Source organism: Somniosus microcephalus, chromosome 4 (genome assembly GCF_052327205.1).
Source record: "Somniosus microcephalus isolate GS21.2 chromosome 4, FLI_Smic_1.0, whole genome shotgun sequence".
In the NCBI taxonomy this organism is placed as follows: Eukaryota; Metazoa; Chordata; class Chondrichthyes; order Squaliformes; family Somniosidae; genus Somniosus; species Somniosus microcephalus.
Window position 1 is genome coordinate 205,492,377 of NC_140990.1, and position 17,536 is coordinate 205,509,912.

At 46.9% G+C, this 17,536-nt stretch overlaps 1 protein-coding gene across 1 annotated transcript; it reads left to right on the top strand.

Annotated features, from left to right (window-relative positions):
- The first annotated feature begins 6,791 nt into the window (after positions 1-6,791).
- Positions 6,792-11,451, top strand: LOC147120176 (gamma-crystallin S-1-like). Its single transcript, XM_085983839.1, has 3 exons — positions 6,792-6,955; positions 7,041-7,283; positions 11,001-11,451. Exons 1-3 carry the CDS (start codon positions 6,947-6,949, stop codon positions 11,274-11,276), a joined length of 528 nt encoding a protein of 175 aa, XP_085839965.1. The 5' UTR covers positions 6,792-6,946; the 3' UTR covers positions 11,277-11,451.
- Positions 11,452-17,536: the final 6,085 nt, after the last annotated feature.

Below are 17,536 nucleotides of genomic sequence, written 5' to 3' on the forward strand. Positions count from 1 at the left end.
GTTCAGAGCCTGCAATCCTGCCAGTAACTTCTCCCCTGCTAGAATCCTTGTTTGGACTTTCAGGGCTGACTCCCATATCTCGGCTGCCTGTGCTTCAACGAGCCGGTCCAACAGCTGGATCTGTTTCTTGAAGCACATCAGCCAGACTGTCTTTTCTATGGTTTTCTTATGATCCTTCCCTTCTGTCCATTTAGCTGCAGCATCTACCAGACGCCCAGCCTTTAACAGATTAGTGATCCACTTCTTAGTGATATTCACCTTACTGAAGACATAATTTGAAATCCTCTCTTCCATTACAGTTTGCTCTTCCGAATCAGTGTCTACTGTATCGCACCCCTGTTGCCGGAGTCCTGCCGCGGTCGCCATTCTGTAGGGGGTGGTGTGCTGAGCCAGCTTTGCCGCTGACTGTTTTGAGCAGTTCAAATTGCTCCCACATCCCTGGGTTCTAGACTCCTGACTTAGGTTCAGGCTGTGATACAAAATTGGAGTAAACAACTGGTTCGGTACAAGAAAACTGTGTTTATTAGAGTCACAATAAAATTACACACTTAGATTACTGGAGTAGTTACAGACATTCAAGAATACACTTAAGTAAGAATGGGGAACACACGGCACAATGATGGAAAATCACATTAATAATCCCCCTACCCTTGTCCCACCCCCAATATCTAACTAAATTGTGCTAAAAGGGCCAGGGATTATGCTCACCAATGGGGGTTTCTTGACAGTTTGAATCCTGTCAGTTAAGCCGGTTGCGTTTTTGGGATTTGCTCTTTGTGTCCTTTGGGGCCTGCCGTTGCCATGTGGTCCCAGTCTTAGAATCTGCGAAGGTTCTTCAGTTGGGTGGAGTCCGCTGATGCGGTAAGGGCGCTGTTGTGGATTTGTCTGGGTACGTACCTTCTTTCCTTAGTTAGAAATAGGGAATAAAGTTTTTGTTGGGTACTTTAGCTTGTAGAGTGGAAAACTTCGGGTTTTGTTCCTCCGGTGGTGGTCTGGTCATCGAGTTTTGTTGCAGTTGGGGTTCAGTTGGCGGTCTTCGGTGTCGGCTTGGTCGCAGTGGCCTAGATCATTGCCTGTGTAGTGGTAATGATCTGAAGGTATGGTTTACCCGGCCCTTTGTGACCGCGGTGCTCGTGGTCGGTCTTCGTGCAAGGCTGCGGTTGCGGCCTAGTCGTCTTCGGTCGAACCTGCCCCACTGTGTCCCCTCGCCGTGATGTTCCGTGAGCCTTCCAGTTGAATGCCCCTGTGTCCTGTGAGCTTCTGCCTGTGTCGTGATGCGTGTCTCTCCGTCCTTGGTTACCGGTGGGCCTACAATTATACTGTTTTTGAGTTTGTTATCTGCGTGCCAAATCAGGGTTAGTTCTTTTTCTGATTTTTGGCGGGCTCGTTAAGGTGATTATAGCCGTTCACCTTAACTGATTTTGGGGCGGTTGTCCCGTTGCTAAATGGTTTTTAGTGTCTCAGTGTTTGTTATGCATAATGTAAATCGGTATCTTCCTGGCTTGGTAGCTAGTCCGAACTGTGAGCAATTATATATGCATAGTTTTGATGGGCTTTAGGTTTGTGCAAGATTAAGTCATTTCCTGAGTTGATTTGTTTTAAAGGGAAGAATGCGTGTTCTGTCTCCTTTAGCTGTCTGGTTTGAAATAACAAATCAAAGCTGTCTCCCACAGGCCCAAGCATGTCAGATTTCAAGGTTTTGAACTTGACATGCTGTTTGCAGGGTCCTCCTTTAACCTTGCAGGTTTTTCCATGAAGTCCAAAAGCCATTCCCTTTAGGGTACCATTACTAATAACTTGTCCTTCAGGGTCCCTTATTAATAACTTGGGAGATGTGGGAATTTTGAGAATCCTACACTTCCTCCTCCTGAGGTGGACCTACAATCCTTGGTGGCAATGGCTGGTTCCTCAGAATGGCCAGGTTGTGCATCATGCAGCACACAACAATGAAGATGAAGACTTGATCAGGGGAGTACTGCAGGGCTCCTCCAGAGCAGTCAAGACAGTGGAACCGTTACTTTAGCATGCTAATAGTCTGTTCGATCAGGTTCCTGGTGACGCTATGGCTCTCATTGTTTGCATGCTGAGCAGGAGCGCTGGGGTTGTGGAGGGGTGTCATCAGCCAGGTGGCGTGTGGATAACCCTTGTCTCCGAGCAGCCAGCTGTGAGCTTCATGTGGTGGGTGGAACAATGCTGGGACACCAGTCTGTCGTAGGATGAAGGCATCGTGGCTGCTGCCAGGATAGCGAGCATTGACAGCGAGGATGCGCTGTCTATGGTCGCACACCAACTGCACATTCAGAGAATGGTAGCCTTTGCAGTTGCGGAAAACTTCTGCAATGTGATGAGGTGCCCGCAATGCCACGTGGGTGCAGTCAATGGTGCCCTGAACCATGGGGAAGCCCGTTATCCTTGCAAAGCCACATGAGTGTTTGTGTCTCTGGTCATGGGGAATGAGATGTACGCCCTTCTCCTTCTATACAGAGCAACTGTGACCTCCCAGATGCAGCAATGGACACCGAACTGTGAAAATGTTTGCAATACCCCTTGTTGAAGCTTGGAAGGAGCCACTGGCATAGAAATTGAGAGCGACTGTGATCTTCACTGCCACTGAGAGAGACATCCTGGTCTTGAGCTGAGGCTGGAGCTCTGGTTGCAGGAGGTGGCAGAGCTCTGTGACTACCTCTTTGCTGTAGCGGAGTTTTCTAAGGCACGGCTCCTCTGACAGATGAATGTAGGAGAACTGCTCCTGGAATACTCTGGGAGGGTAAGGTCTCCTGTGGAGAGCCCTGTTGGCCCTCCTCCCTCTGGCCACGTTTTCCAATCTTTCTCACTGCCTCCACTGCCTCAGACGGTGATGCTGGCGGGTGAGGTCCCGAGCCAGTACAGCCCCCATTAAGTGTTGGAAATGTTGCAGTATCAAAGGTAAGACAAATGAACCTGATAATTTTTTGTCAGGAGCAAAACTCCTTCAAGTAGGAAAACCTCAAATGGGTCCAAACACCTGTCTGCTTCTGCCAAAGTGACAAGGCAGAATTGTTTGCTGACAAAATAAAGGAAGTGCCGCCTTTAAATAATGCTCCCCCAGCTCCCAGCCAACTGCAAACCACCTCCTCTACCTGTCGTTCCTAACGGCAGGCGCTGAGGCAGGGGGCGAAAATGAATTTCTGGTTCCAGGGTGCTACCGGGGCGATGTGCGGCTGGATGACGTCATGATCTCCGGGCGCAAGATATCGTGGCAGTAGTGTTTAGCGCCACCGCAAACCGCCAGGTGAATTTCGCCAGCAGCGCTAACATCGCCGTGCTCGGGGGAGGGGCTAACCAACCGAATTTCTCCCCCTAAGACTTTGTATAATGAAAGTCTTGATCATTGTGCCTTAAAGCAACTTTAATAATCATTCATACATTCAAATAAATGTCACACTCATGAATACAGAAGGAGAAATGAAGGGAAAGCAATCTTTTTCGTGACATTTCAATCAGCTTCAATATTTCAATTTGTAATTCACTTTGGTGAGAAATTGTATCAAACTGTTTTATACTGAGCATTTAATTAATGATTTAATGATGGGAAAATCACCCAATGGTGCTGGCTTGGTGATTTATTTTTATATTAATTGTAACAAGTTCAAGATTTAAATTTCAAAATCTGAGGGGGTAATCTTGACTTTGTGCGATAATGTAAAATGGGTGACAGCAAATCGACAGTCCGTTTTACATCTCTCCACATGAATACTGTGGCTACAAGAGCAGGTCAGAGTTGGATATTCTGCGGCGAGTGGCTCACCTCCTGACTCCCCAAAGTCTTTCTACCATCTACAAGGCACAAGTAAGGAGTGTGATGGAATACTCTCCACTTGCCTGGATGAGTGCAGCTCCAACAACACTCAAGAAGTTTGACACTATCCAGGAGATAGCAGCCTGCTTGATTAGCACCCCATCCATCACCTTAAACATTCACTCCCTCCATCTCTGACGTACCGTGGCTGCAGTGTGCACCATCTACAAGATGCACTGCAGCAACTCGCCAAGGCTTTTTCAGCAGCACCTCCCAAACCCATGACGTCTACCACCTAGAAGGACAAGGGCAGCAGGCGCATGGGAACACCACCACCTGCAAGTTCCCTTCCAAGTCACACACTATCCTGACTTGGAAATATATCACCGTCCCTTCATCATCATTGAGTCAAAATCCTGGAACTCCCTCCCTAACAGCACTATGGGAATACCTTCACCACACGGACTGCAGCGGTTCAAGAAGGTGGCTCACCACCACCTTCTCAAGCGCAATTAGGGATGGGCAATAAATGCTCACCTTGCCAGTGACGCCCACATCCCTTGAATAAAGAAAAAAAAATCTCCAGAGCTTTATTCCCATTGCAGGCCATTATACATTATCGTGCAAAGTTAAAAATTTACCCCTGAAAGTGTTGATTTATTTTGGCAGTTATAAAACATGTTTAGGCACAAGGAATATTTCAACATCTGAATGAAACATGCTAAATTGATAAATAAGGAAGGAATAGTCGACATTTTTAAAATCATACTAGTAAAATTGCCTATGGCATTTCCCACAGTCAGTTGATATATTTTTATATGCAAGGTGGCAACTGCCTTGGGAGAGAGACTTCAAAAACTCACTCTACAGAACCACCCAGTGGCCATATCCTGCAACTATATCATCATGACAGTTGATGTAGCAGAATTGAATGGGAAATGTTGACGAAGCAATTTACAGTGCTAAATGTTGACACAAAAGTGTGACCAAAGTTTGTAAAAACAGGAAGTAAGCTTTGTGAACAGCTAGTGTGCACCCTTTACAAGATTATTTTACAAATATACTGGCATATTTTGAAATATTTTGTGTGGAATGATCTCCGTCTGTTGAGCGGCTTTTCACCCATTTTTCCATTGCATAGTTGTTGCCCTTGGCTTGGCAAAAATTAATCCAGATTTTAGGATTAGTTTGTTGAATTACTCACAAGCAATTAAACGCATGACCGAACTAAACCTATTGGAACCAACTACAGTTCCACGAAATATCAAAGGACACGAGGCACAACACTAACCTGGATTTTGACATGATGGCTTCCACCCCACTACATGCTCATCTAGAAACGCTCCCTCTGCAATCCCAGATCAAGCGTTTCAAGCTTTGCCCCTTCTAGATGAGTTTGGTACATGGACTAGCTTTTTGAGTTACGGGAGATTATCACAATTAATATACCTTGCAAATTTTAAAGATAGATTTTTCTCCATTGATGGAAACTATACTGCTGATATACAGGGATAGTGAATATGAACTGTGCAATCTGCACCTCTTTTTGCTGAACTTTTCATAGCACTGGAGGAAGTGCAAAAAAGATTTACAAGGATCATACCAGAGCTGAGGTGGTACAATTATCAGGAAAGATTGAATCGGCTGGGACTCTCTTCCCTAGAAAAGAGTAGACCTGATAGGGGTCTTTAAAATTATGAAGGAGTTTGATAGGGTAGAAGTAGAGATGATGTTTCCACTCCAAAACTAGGGGCCATATATATAAGATAGTCATGAATAAATCCTATAAGGAATTCAGGAGAAACTTCTTTACTCAGAGAGTGGTGAGAATGTGGAGTGGTTGAGGCGAATAGCATAGATGCATTTAAGGGGAAGCTGGATAGGTACATGAGGGAGAAAGGAACAGAAGGATATGTTGACAAGGTGAGATGAAGAAGGGTGGGAGGAGACTCGTGTGGAGCATAAACACCGGCACAGACCAGTTGAGACGAATGGCCTGTTTCTGTGCCGTAAAATTCCATGTAACACACTGTTTGCTGCTGGAACATGATTCATTGTGCAATATTACAAAAAATACGGAGTATACTTGCTTTGACATACTTATAAATTAAAAGTGTTCTGATTTTGATAAAAAGGACCTGGTTTTTACACTTCATTTAATCTTTTTAAACAAACTATTTTCTAATTATTCCTAACACTTAAGAATCCTCAATACGTTATTTTCAAATAGAAAAAGCATTGTATTTGTAACGTGCCACGGTAAATCTACTGAACAAAGACCTGATACTTGGGCCTAGAAATTGAGTGCCCTTAGCGCCGATTTTGCGGCGCTAGAGGGCCTAGCGCTGCAATTGGCGCCGGCGCCGAAATTGCCTGGGGCCCTTCCGCCGCGGTAGACCGGTAGCGCTGCGCCGGCACCGATGACGTCATCGGTGTGCGCAGCGTCCCGGTTGCCGTGGTAACCCGGCCCCAAGCCGAAATTCAGTTGCGGCCGCCTCGCCAGTGGCAGCCGCAACTAAGACTCCGGCAAACGAGTGCTGCCGGAGTCTGCGCCGGCGCTTTAAGGAGGCGCGGCGGCCGGCCGCTTTCCCGCCGGCCGCCTGCCCGCAGCTCCCTCCCCGGACTTCTCCCCCCCGCCCCCCCGGAACAGATGCAAGCCCGGCACTTGTCCGAGGTGCCGGGCTCATTTTTGAAGAGGTTTGCGCGGGCCGCGGCCGGGTGCAGGCAGCTCCTCCTTAACGGAAGGAGGAGGCCTGCACTTCCCGAGCCTGCCGCACCGCATCGGGCGCCGCAGCGCCGGAATAGCGCCGCAATGCGGCGCGTAGCGCCAGTTTTCAGGCGTAAACAGCCTTCAGTAGCGCCGGCAGCCGTTTGGGCGCGGCGCTACTGAATTTTTGGCGCGCACAGCACGACTTAGCACCGGCGCTAAATTTCCGGCGTTAAGCCCCGGCGCAGCGCAACCTCAATTTCTAGGCCACGGTCTATACTTCATGCATCAATACATCAAGTGAGTGCCAACAAAGAGTACAAGACATGTCAGGGAAGAAAGAATCTGCTGACTTGGAAAATGTTTTGGAATTCTTCAATGAAATAACAAAGGTTGGATCTATAAAAAGCCATCAGCTCTAACTCCTGGCACACAACTATAGCTCTGGAAGTGTCATCAAAATGGTTAAGGTAAAAATGATTTGTTTTCTATTATATTTTGTTCTGTTAAAATCAGTTATGCTTCAGCATAGCTAACATTTTTGTAATACTGCAGATCACCTTCTACGAGGACAGGAACTTCCAGGGTCGGCACTACGAGTGCAGTACTGACTGTGCTGACCTGCACTCTTACTTCAGCCGCTGTAACTCCATCCGTGTTGAGAGTGACTGGTGGGTGCTGTATGAGAGACCCAATTACATGGGATACCAGTATGTTCTGACCAAGGGAGAATATCCTGACTACCAGCGCTGGATGGGATTCAATGATAACATCAGGTCATGTCGCACGTATAGCTATGTAAGTAACCCAATATGATTATTATTTGAAATTAGTGTACATCATTATAGTTTAAGTCCATAATATTTCATTATCATTCATATACCTTTTACTTTATTGACAAAAGATAAATGTTAATCTATACAGTGGACAAGAAATGTACAGGACTGTTAACTTTTCATCACTAACATGATTAAAAAAGCATAGAACAAGGAACCCCATTCATACTTAACCTGATTTGTTTGCACACATTAATGAACAGAGGAACAGGGGGAAGTATACCCTATATTAAAACGTCATTTAAGCCCACCCATCCATGATAGCCCAGCAAGCTTTACCAGCAAAATCTCTGGTTTAATTCAAGCAAGGTCGTTATGCTAAATCTTTAAAAATTACTGATTAGGCCTCAGCTTCAGTATTGTGCCCAATTCTGGGCACCGCACTTTAAGAAGGATGTCAAAGCTTTGAAGAGGGTGCAGAGGAGGTATACCAGAATTATACCAGGGATGAATGACTTCATTTATTCGGAAACTGGAGATGTTGGGATTGTTTTCCTTAAAGCAGAGAAGGTTAAGGGGAGATTTAATTGAGGAGTTCAAAATTATGAGGGGTTTTGATAGTGTAAATAAGGAGAAAGTGTTTCCACTGGTGGGTGGGTTGGTAACCAGAGAACACAGATTTATGATAATTAACATAAGAACCAGAGGGGAGATGAGGAGAATTTTTTTTACACAGCGAGTTGTTATGATCTGGAATGCACTGCCTGAAAGGATGGTGGAAGCAGATTCTATAGTAACTTTGAAACTGGAATTGGATAAATGACAAAACGTATTACACAGTATTTACAGCACAGAAACTGCCCATTCAGCCCAACTGGTCCATGCTGATGTTTGTGCTCCACATGAGCCTCCACCCAGCCTTCATCGTCTAACCCCATCAACATATCCTTCTATTCCTTTCTCCCTCGTGTGTTTATCTGTCTTCCCCTTAAATGCATCTATGCTATTCACCTCAACTACTCCCTGTGGTAGCGCGTTCCACATTCTAACCACCCTCTGGGTAAAGAAGTTTCACCTGAATTCCCTGTTGGATTTATTATTGACTATCTTATGTAGCTGGCCCCGAGTTCTGGTCTCACCCACAAGTGGAAACATCTTCTCTACATCTAACCTATCAAACCATTTTATAACCTTAAAGACTCATCAGGTCATCCCTCAGTCTTGTCTTTTCTGGAGAAAAGAGTCCCAGTCTGTTCAATCTCTCGTGATAAGTATCATTCTAGTAAATCTTTGCACCTTCTCCAGTGCCTCAATGCCCTTTTTATAATATGGAGACTAGAATCATTCACAGCACTCCAGGTGTGGTCTAACCAAGGATCTTTAAAAGTTTAACATAGCTTCTCTGCTTTTCAATACTATCCCTCCAGAAATGAACCCCAGTGCCTTGCTTTTTTTATTAACCTGTGTCGCAACTTTTAGTGATTTGTGTATCTGTACCGCCAGATCCCTCTGCTCCTCTACCCCAGTTAGACACTTAGGGGGGAATTTTCCAGGGGTTCAGCAGGCGGGATCGGGACCCCGCTGTCAACCCGCTGCCACGCGCCTTTCCCAATGTTGGGTCTGTCAGCGCTGAGCAGGCCCGACAGGCAGTGGCAGGCGACCCAATTAAGCTCATTATTGCCTGGTTGACAGATCACTAACAGGCTTTTTTAACTTACCTTTTCACTTTAACTTCATGGCCACAGAAACCACGCTGTTTGGGGACCACGGCTGTCAACTTGAGGCATGAGTTCATTGGTCATTTCTCCTGCTGATTCCTTGACAGCTCCAAATGTACAGTAAAAGCTCCCACCTGACAGATCTTCACTTACCTCAGCCACAAGCTGTTTCTCAGTCCATTTCCAGCATATATTCTGCAGGCTTCCCACTTTCCACTCTCCATCCAGTATCACCTCTTTGGAAGAACTCTCTTAGCATTGACAGAATGATTCTGTTGTCTCTATTTCACCTGCCATCTATTCCATCAGCATGGGTGCTCTTTATACTGTCTCACCTTGGTCCTCAGAATCCAACCATGATCAGCCCCAACACCAGCAGCACCAGGCACACCAGCAGCACCAACAACACCACCAGCCTTCTCCGCAATTAACTGGTGCTGCACAGGACACAGGGCATCAGCACCTGACCACATTGCTGCCCGGGAGGCCAGGGATGGCCTCATCATTGCCAGATTTACTTAACTTTATGCTGTACACCCTGGCTGCCCAGGTTGGCACCACCCCACACCAACACCATAAAGCATCGCTACAATGCCCAAGCCATTCCTTTCACACTCATCACCATTGCGGGGGGTACTGTTATGTCTCACCATTCACTGCAACTCACTAAGCTACTTCCAAAGGTGCACACAAATCTGTCCAAGAAGGCAAAGTGTTGAAAATAAAGGTTTCAATGTTTGACAACACATTAACAGAAACTTTACATGAACATTGCATAACACACCCAAGTGCCTATCCTAGTGTGTTGTTAGTTGGTATGATTGGACTAGGATGAGTGTGAGGGGTGGCTAATGAGATGGAGATGTGATAATGTAGATAGAGAGGGATGGGTGGAGGTGCAAGGTAAGTTGGTATGAGTAAGGATGTGCAGGAGTAGGGTAGGGAAGGCAGAGTGATGGAGATGTGATGAGAGGCACAGCAGGATCTTTCGTGATCTACTGAGATCATTGAAAGGTGTGCGCCACTGCAGCCTGGTCCTCCTGACCACATCCCTGCTTGTGCCCTCCTGTGCAATGTGCAACCAGGCTGTGTTGGTCTCCTGGGGAACTCTCTTCACCCATGGAAAGGGAAAAGGACCTCCCTGCGTGCTGTGACTCCCTCCATAAGCTTAAGGAGGGAGTCATGAGAGAACCTGGGTGCAGCCGTGCACCTCTGTGCAGTGGTTGTCAGTGTTTGCAGCACCTCAATGCTGTAGAACACTGACAGCACAACTGTCAAAATAAAGTTGGCCATGGTCCCTTTAAGGAAACTGGCTGATGACATGTCATGAAATTATGTCACCAGACCTGCTTCCTCTAATTGGACCAGAAAATGCACTGGTTGGGCTTAACAAGCTCAATCAAGGGAAATTCATTTCTGACAGCGGGATGGAGCCAGCAGCAGGGTCGGGGCCCGCTCCCAACGTCGCCCGCCCCTGTACCGCCAAGGTGAGCAAAATCCCGGCCTTATTTTCCAAGGAGTATGTAGCCTCTTTATTCTTCATACCAAAATGTACAAACAAAGCAGAGTAGTTGTGTGAACATAGGACGATTACAGGATCCTGCTCAACTGTGATGGTCCCTCTAACCTGTTGGTATTCAGTGACTCGGCTCACACATGAATTTCTCACCATTTGGTTGAGGTATTGAAGGATGATCATTGTCTATAGAGCGATACCCCAGTGCCTTGGAGAATGCAGAAGAAAAAGAATGGAAGAGAAAATGGGGAACAAAATAACAAAAATAAATAAATTAGTTCTCCACCAGCGCAATTTAGAAGTTACAGTGGAATCAAATTCAATGTCCCTTTAACGCCTGTTGATGTCCCCTTACCTCATTGACGAGAATTATCTTTTGGTGATCATCAATGTGTCATTTATGTTGAAAGGATATGTTAGATTCAAGGGTAATAAACTCAAATAACTGTGGATGAATTTGTATTAGGTTTATATTAAATAATAAATAAAATGTTTTATCTCTCAGACAAGCGGGGCTTCATACAAAATAAAGGTTCACGAGAGACCTGACTTTGGAGGACAGATGATGGAATTCATGGATGACTGTCCATCTGTCTACGATCGTTTCCACCATCATGACATTCACTCCTGCCATGTGATGGATGGTTACTGGACCTTCTATGAACATCCCAACTACAGAGGCCGCCAGTACTTCATGAGACCTGGTGAATACAGGAGATTCAATGACTGGGGTGCTATTGTGGCCACTGTCGGCTCCTTCCGCCGCATTGTGGTCATCTAAACTTCATGAGTGTTCTTTAAGAAAACTGAGCAGAAAATAAAAATTGTTTCCACATTTAATTTACTGTCCAAGTATTTTCTTATCGATACTGTTTATGCTTGTAAATGATCCTGCCTGAGAATCAACACCTTTCTAAAAAGAAAGGGGTTGTAAGAAATGATAGGATCTGCTGGAGGTGGACATAATTTATTTACTTCAAAGAAGCAATCTGGCTCTTCCCTATCAGTCCCTGCCTAAAAGTAAGGGAAGATTTCAAAACCTTTTAAAAGTTAATGAAAATGTCCCCCCCCACACCTTTTTTAATGGCCCAGAAATTCAGGTCGGGGGCTTTCCGCGGGTGCAAGCCCCCGACCTGCACTTACCTTGCGCGCCGGCAGTTGAGCTCTGGGCTCCCATGGAATTCCGCTCTGGGGCCTGCTCCAACTCTCGGCACGCTGTGCTTGAGTGTCCCAGGGGCGTAGTTAGTGCGATGCGTCCCCTGGGATCACGTGAGCCATGGGCAGCCAATCAGAGGAGGGGAAAGCCCATTCATAAGATTGGCAGGAAGACCTGTCTAAACTTATGAATATACGGGCCCCAAAATAACAGTAAACCTTCAAATAAATTTAAAAAAAACATCACACTTTTTAAATAAACTATAAATTACATTAAATAACTATTTTAAACAATAATATAAATTTTTGAAAAAAATAATTTTATAAAAAACAGGGCTAAAAATAAACTTACCTTGCTTTAAAGTATTTAAAAATAATAAACCTGTGGAAAAAATGTTTTAATTTTAATTAATTGACCACTTACCTTTTAAAATGCAGGCCTTACGCCTGGTTTTTACATTTCTAAAATCTAAAGACTTACCCTCACGGAAAAACCTGTAAGAAAAAAGTAAGTTCAAAGCGCACGCGCAGACTCCCGCGCGGACGCGTTCGACCTCTGAACCCCTTCGTTCGGAGGAATGGAAGTGCCGGTTTCCCGCGCATGCGCAGTGCATGCAAGAAACCGGCACTTCCATCGGGTCCACGCGTGAGTACCCCGTGCGTACTCACGCGTTGGAACCCGAATTTCTGGGCCAATATTTAAATTTAAAGTAATGAAAATTTGATCTCTTGTTACAAAAATCTAATGGCCCAAGGTGCTCGGCAGACTCTTATTATCAACTGCAAGGGACTAAATGGCAAACTCTGCTCACAGTTGCTAAAAATACACAGTAGAACAAAACGTTAGTGATCTCAGAAGGTTTCTGAGGTTCTAAAAATATCCAAGATTCGCAACAAATGTTACATATTTAAAGTACTCAATATAAGAATCTGCTGTTTACTTTAATTACATATCCACTGTCAAAATGCAGGAGATTTTAATTTAAACTTACAATGCGATAAATCTGGAAACTATTAGTAGCTGAAAGACTGTTGACAGTGTGGTATTCCAACAATCCGTGGGAAACAGGGTAACGCTGCACAATGTGAAGAGCGCCAGGAATATAAAAATACATGGTTAAAGGAGAAAGTCGAGGCATTTAAAAGTGTGGTCATCTTCATTAAAATGGGCCACGGCTCTTTTTCTCCATCAAGCAAAAAACACCAATGTTGTGGAGGAAGAATGCAAATGGCTTCTCCAAATCACTGAAGCAAGTCCCATACTCCATTAAACATATGGGGCTAGATTTTCAGTTGCTTGCGCCAGCAGTTAGCGCCTTAAGAGAAGTGATTTTCGGGCGCTATGCGTGTAGCGCCTGGGCGCAGCGCAGTTTGCGCCCCGCCCCAAATTAAGTTGCCCGTTAGCGCCGGCGCAAAGTTTAGCGGCCGCCCGGATGCGTGCGCAGAAAATGACGTCACATCCTCGTGCAACGCCCTTTGGCCGCCCCGAATCCAAACTTCAGTCGGACCGCCCCATTGTGCGGCTGGCGTCCAGAGCGTTTGTAAAATGGAACGCAACACACCCTGGGGAGCGCAAATTAAAGGGCACTCGTACAAAAGGCACTCTGCATGTGTTGTGTGGAAGTAAGCAGGGTGTTGTTGTGAACGGTCCATTTATGTTTCCGGGCACCAATTCCTCCTCCTCCTCCTCCTCCTCCTCCTCCTCCTCCTCCTCCTCCTCCTCCTCCTCCTCCTCCTCCTCCCGTTTCCCCCCAGACTTCACATGCACCCTTCCCCTTTAAGAGCTCACTGGCACCAGAGTGTCTGCCATGCGCTGCGCCCAAGCTCGGGTGTTGCGCTCTCCACCGCCGGCGTAGCGCCTAAAGATACTAGTGGAACGCCTCTTTTAGCGCTCCACCAACCTCTTAGGGCGAAGCCACTGAATTTCCGGCAACGGGGCGCTACTTTGGGGCGGGCGATAACTTCGGGCGGGCGCTAAGCTTAGCGCCCCAAAACTGTCTATACTGAAAATCTAGCCCATGCTTCTTAGAGCCTTGTCACAGCATCCAGTATCACAGCATTAGAATCTGGCATGAACACTGACAGGGCAGTTTTACTGGTGCGATGAAGGAGCTTCTCATCTACTGCGGCCTGATTTACGGTCTTTCACTCAAAATGATTTTACCAGTCGGGTCACAACTGCTTGCATTACAGTTGGCAATTGCAGGCTTGAATCCCTGTCTCTGCGAACTTCAATTTAACAGCTTAAATGGTATTCAGTTCCTGATGAGTCGGGTACTATTGGAAGCGGAGCTGTACAAAGTAATTGCATGCTCAGCTGTTCATGCAGCAGGTTACTGAACGCCTTCCTCCTATATATTTGGGACGATTTGAATCTTATAAATCCAAATAGATGTACAAATCCAAAGTCTGAAGAAAAACATTCAGCTACTCGGGATACAGTGACATTTTATCTACTCCTTTGACATTTCAATCATCGGTTCACCCAACATAATGAGAAAACACCAGGGCCTAGAAATTGGGTTGGTAGCACCGGCGCTGAGCGCCTTAAAGAGACCTAGAATTGGGGCGAAGCACTGTGGTGAAATAAGTCTTATAAGTATATACCTTATTCTACCTGTGTATAGTTTCCTATTGTAATCTATTGTAACCCTGCTGTTTTCTTGGTTGGCCAGGAATGCTGATGTACTGTATACCACTCTGCTGTGCCATTGATTGTCCTGATCTGTTACTTCGCCCCTGGCTCTGCCTCTTAGTTCACTTCTGAGAAGCTGGTCAGAAGGCTAACATGTGTGTTCTGTTCTGTCCAGTTCTAAGCTATTAAAAGTCAACTGTTTGAGTTATAACTACCAGTCTCTGTAGCTATTTAAGGTATATCAATTTTAATAGCTTATTACTTCCAGGGATGGACAGACTCCTGAAGCCGGAGCGTCTAGACAGTGATCCACATTCGGCGGACGCATCGAAGAAATTCGCACATTGGCTCCGGTGTTTCGAACATTTCATTGCATCGCTCGATGATGGGGCCAACAAACTGGGCCTACTGATTAACCTAGTAAGTCATCGGACTTACTCGCTAATCGAGGACGCTTCTACATACGAGGATGCACTCGCGACTCTCAAGGCCCAATACCTGAAGCCTGTTAACGAGGTGTATGCCAGGCATCTCTTGGCTACCCGCAGGCAACTACCGGAGGAATCACTGGATGATTTTCTACAGAATCTAAAGGCCCTGGCGAAGGACTGCAACTACAAGGCCGTGACGGCCATTTTGTACCAGGAAGAAGCGGTTCGCGATTCGTTTATATCGGGCCTTCGATCGAATTACATGAGGCAGAGGTTGCTTGAAAGGGACACTCTGGATCTAAAGATGGCCGTGGCTACAGTTTGATCGCTGGATGTGGCGCAGAAGAACTCCGAGACCTATGCGTCAGGCCATGCGGCCCTCTCAGCCTCGTGCGCGCTGAGTGAGGAGGCGCCATCCTCTCCGCCTGGGCCTCAGACCAGCCCTACACCATGGGAGTCTCCACCCAGCCCCACCACTGCAGCGATGTCCCGCGGACCAAGATGCTACTTCTGCGGCCAGCTCAAGCACCCCAGACACCGATGTCCTGCGAGAGACGCCACATGTTTCAAGTGCAAGAAACGGGGACATTTCAGCAAGGTATGTAAGGGGAATCCCGTACCTGATACAGTCTCCGCGGCCCTACACGTGGTCCCAGAATTTGATACCGTCTCAGCGGCCGCCTACGGATCTACGATAGCCTCAGTCACGGTTGACCAGTCCAGACCGCATCCACTATCAAAGTCTATGATGGACGTTAAGGTAAACAGACACCCGACGAAGTGTTTAATCGATTGCGGGAGTACTGAGAGTTTTATTCACCCTAGCCTCATCAAACCGTACTCACTAAAGGTGTACCCTACCCGGAGCAAAATCGCGATGGCATCTAAGTCCCTCACTTCGGAGATAATCGGTTTCTGTAAAGTAACACTGACTGTTAAGGGCACAGAGTATAAAGATTTTAAACTCCTTGGCCTAGATTTTCAGTATAGACAGTTTTGGGGCGCTAACCTTAGCGCCCGCCCGAAGTTAGCGCCCGCCCCAAAGTAGCGCCCCGTTGCCGGAAATTCAGTGGCTTCGCCCTAAGAGGTTGGTGGAGCGCTAAAAGAGGCGTTCCACTACTATCTTTAGGCGCTAAGCCGGCGGTGCAGAGCGCAACACCCGAGCTCAGGCGCAGCGCACGGCAGACACTCTGGTGCCAGTGAGCTCTTAAAGGGGAAGGGTGCATGTGTTTTTTTCAAAGGCAGAGTCTGGGGAGGAGGAGGAGGAGGAGGAGGAGGAGGAGGAGGAGGAGGAGGAGGAGGAGGAGGAGGTGGCCGGAAACATAAATACACCATTCACAACACACTGGTTCCTTCCATTATAGTGCAGGAGGAGGGCCCTTTAATTTGCGCTCCCCAGGGTGTGTTGCGTTCCATTTTACAAACGCACTGGCCGCCAGCCGCACAATCGGGCGGTCCGACTGAAGTTTGGATTCGGGGCGGCCAAAGGGCGTTGCACGAGGATGTGACGTCATTTTCTGCGCGCGCATCCGGGCGGCCGCTAAACTTTGCGCCGGCGCTAACGGGCAACTTAATTTGGGGCGGGGCGCAAACTGCGCTGCGCCCAGGCGCTACACGCATAGCGCCCGAAAATCACTTCTCTTAAGGCGCTAACTGCTGGCGCAAGCAACTGAAAATCTAGCCCCTTGTGTTGCCGCAGCTCTGCGTGAAACTAATTCTAGGCCTAGATTTCCAGTGCCACCACGAGAGCGTCACACTTGCATATGGCGGATCCCAGCCCCCGCTCACAGTTTGCGGCCTCTCCACTTTAAAGGTAAGCCCGCCATCCCTGTTTGCGAACCTCGCCCCAAACTGTAGACCTATCGTGACCAAAAGTCGACGGTACAGTTCGGAAGATAAAAAATGTATAAAAGAAGAAGTAGGAAGGCTACAGCGGGAGGGTATCATCGAAAATAGTAATAGCCCGTGGCGTGCTCAGGTAGTGGTGGTTAAAACTAACGCAAAGAAACGGCTCGTGGTCGACTACAGCCAGACCATCAACATATATATGCAACTAGGTGCTTATCCCTTGCCTCGCATCTCCGAGATGGTGAACCAGATTGCCCAGTATCATGTGTTTTCCACTATTGACTTAAAGTCTGCCTATCACCAGCTCCCCATAAAAGTAGACGACCGTCCTTATACGGCTTTTGAAGCAAATGGGCGCCTGTACCAATTCCTTAGGGTACCCTTCGGGGTCACGAATGGAGTTTCCGTTTTCCAATGGGAAATGGACCGTATGGTAGATGAGAATGCATTGGAGGCAACATTTCCGTACCTGGACAATGTTACTATCTGTGGACGCGACCAACAGGAGCATGACCGGAATCTCGCTAAATTTCTAGAGACTGCCCAAAAGCTAAACCTGACCTATAACGAGCACAAATGTACTTTCAACACTACTCGTCTGTGTATTCTCGGCTGTGTGGTAGAGAATGGGGTAATCGGGCCAGACCCTGAATGATTACGCCCACTTAAAGAACTACCACTGCCACATAACCCTAAGGCCTTAAGAAGGTGTCTGGGATTCTTCTCTTATTATGCTCAGTGGGTGGCCAACTATTCGGACAAAGCCCGAGCCCTTATCAAGTCGACGCCCTTCCCTCTATCAGTAGAAGCGCAGGAGGCATTCACCAACATCAAACGGGACATTGAAAAGGCCGTGGTATGTGCTGTAGATGAGAGGATACCCTTCCAGGTAGAGAGCGATGCTTCTGATTTCGCATTGGCTGCAACCCTCAACCAGGCCGGGAGACCGGTAGCCTTCTTTTCCCGTACACT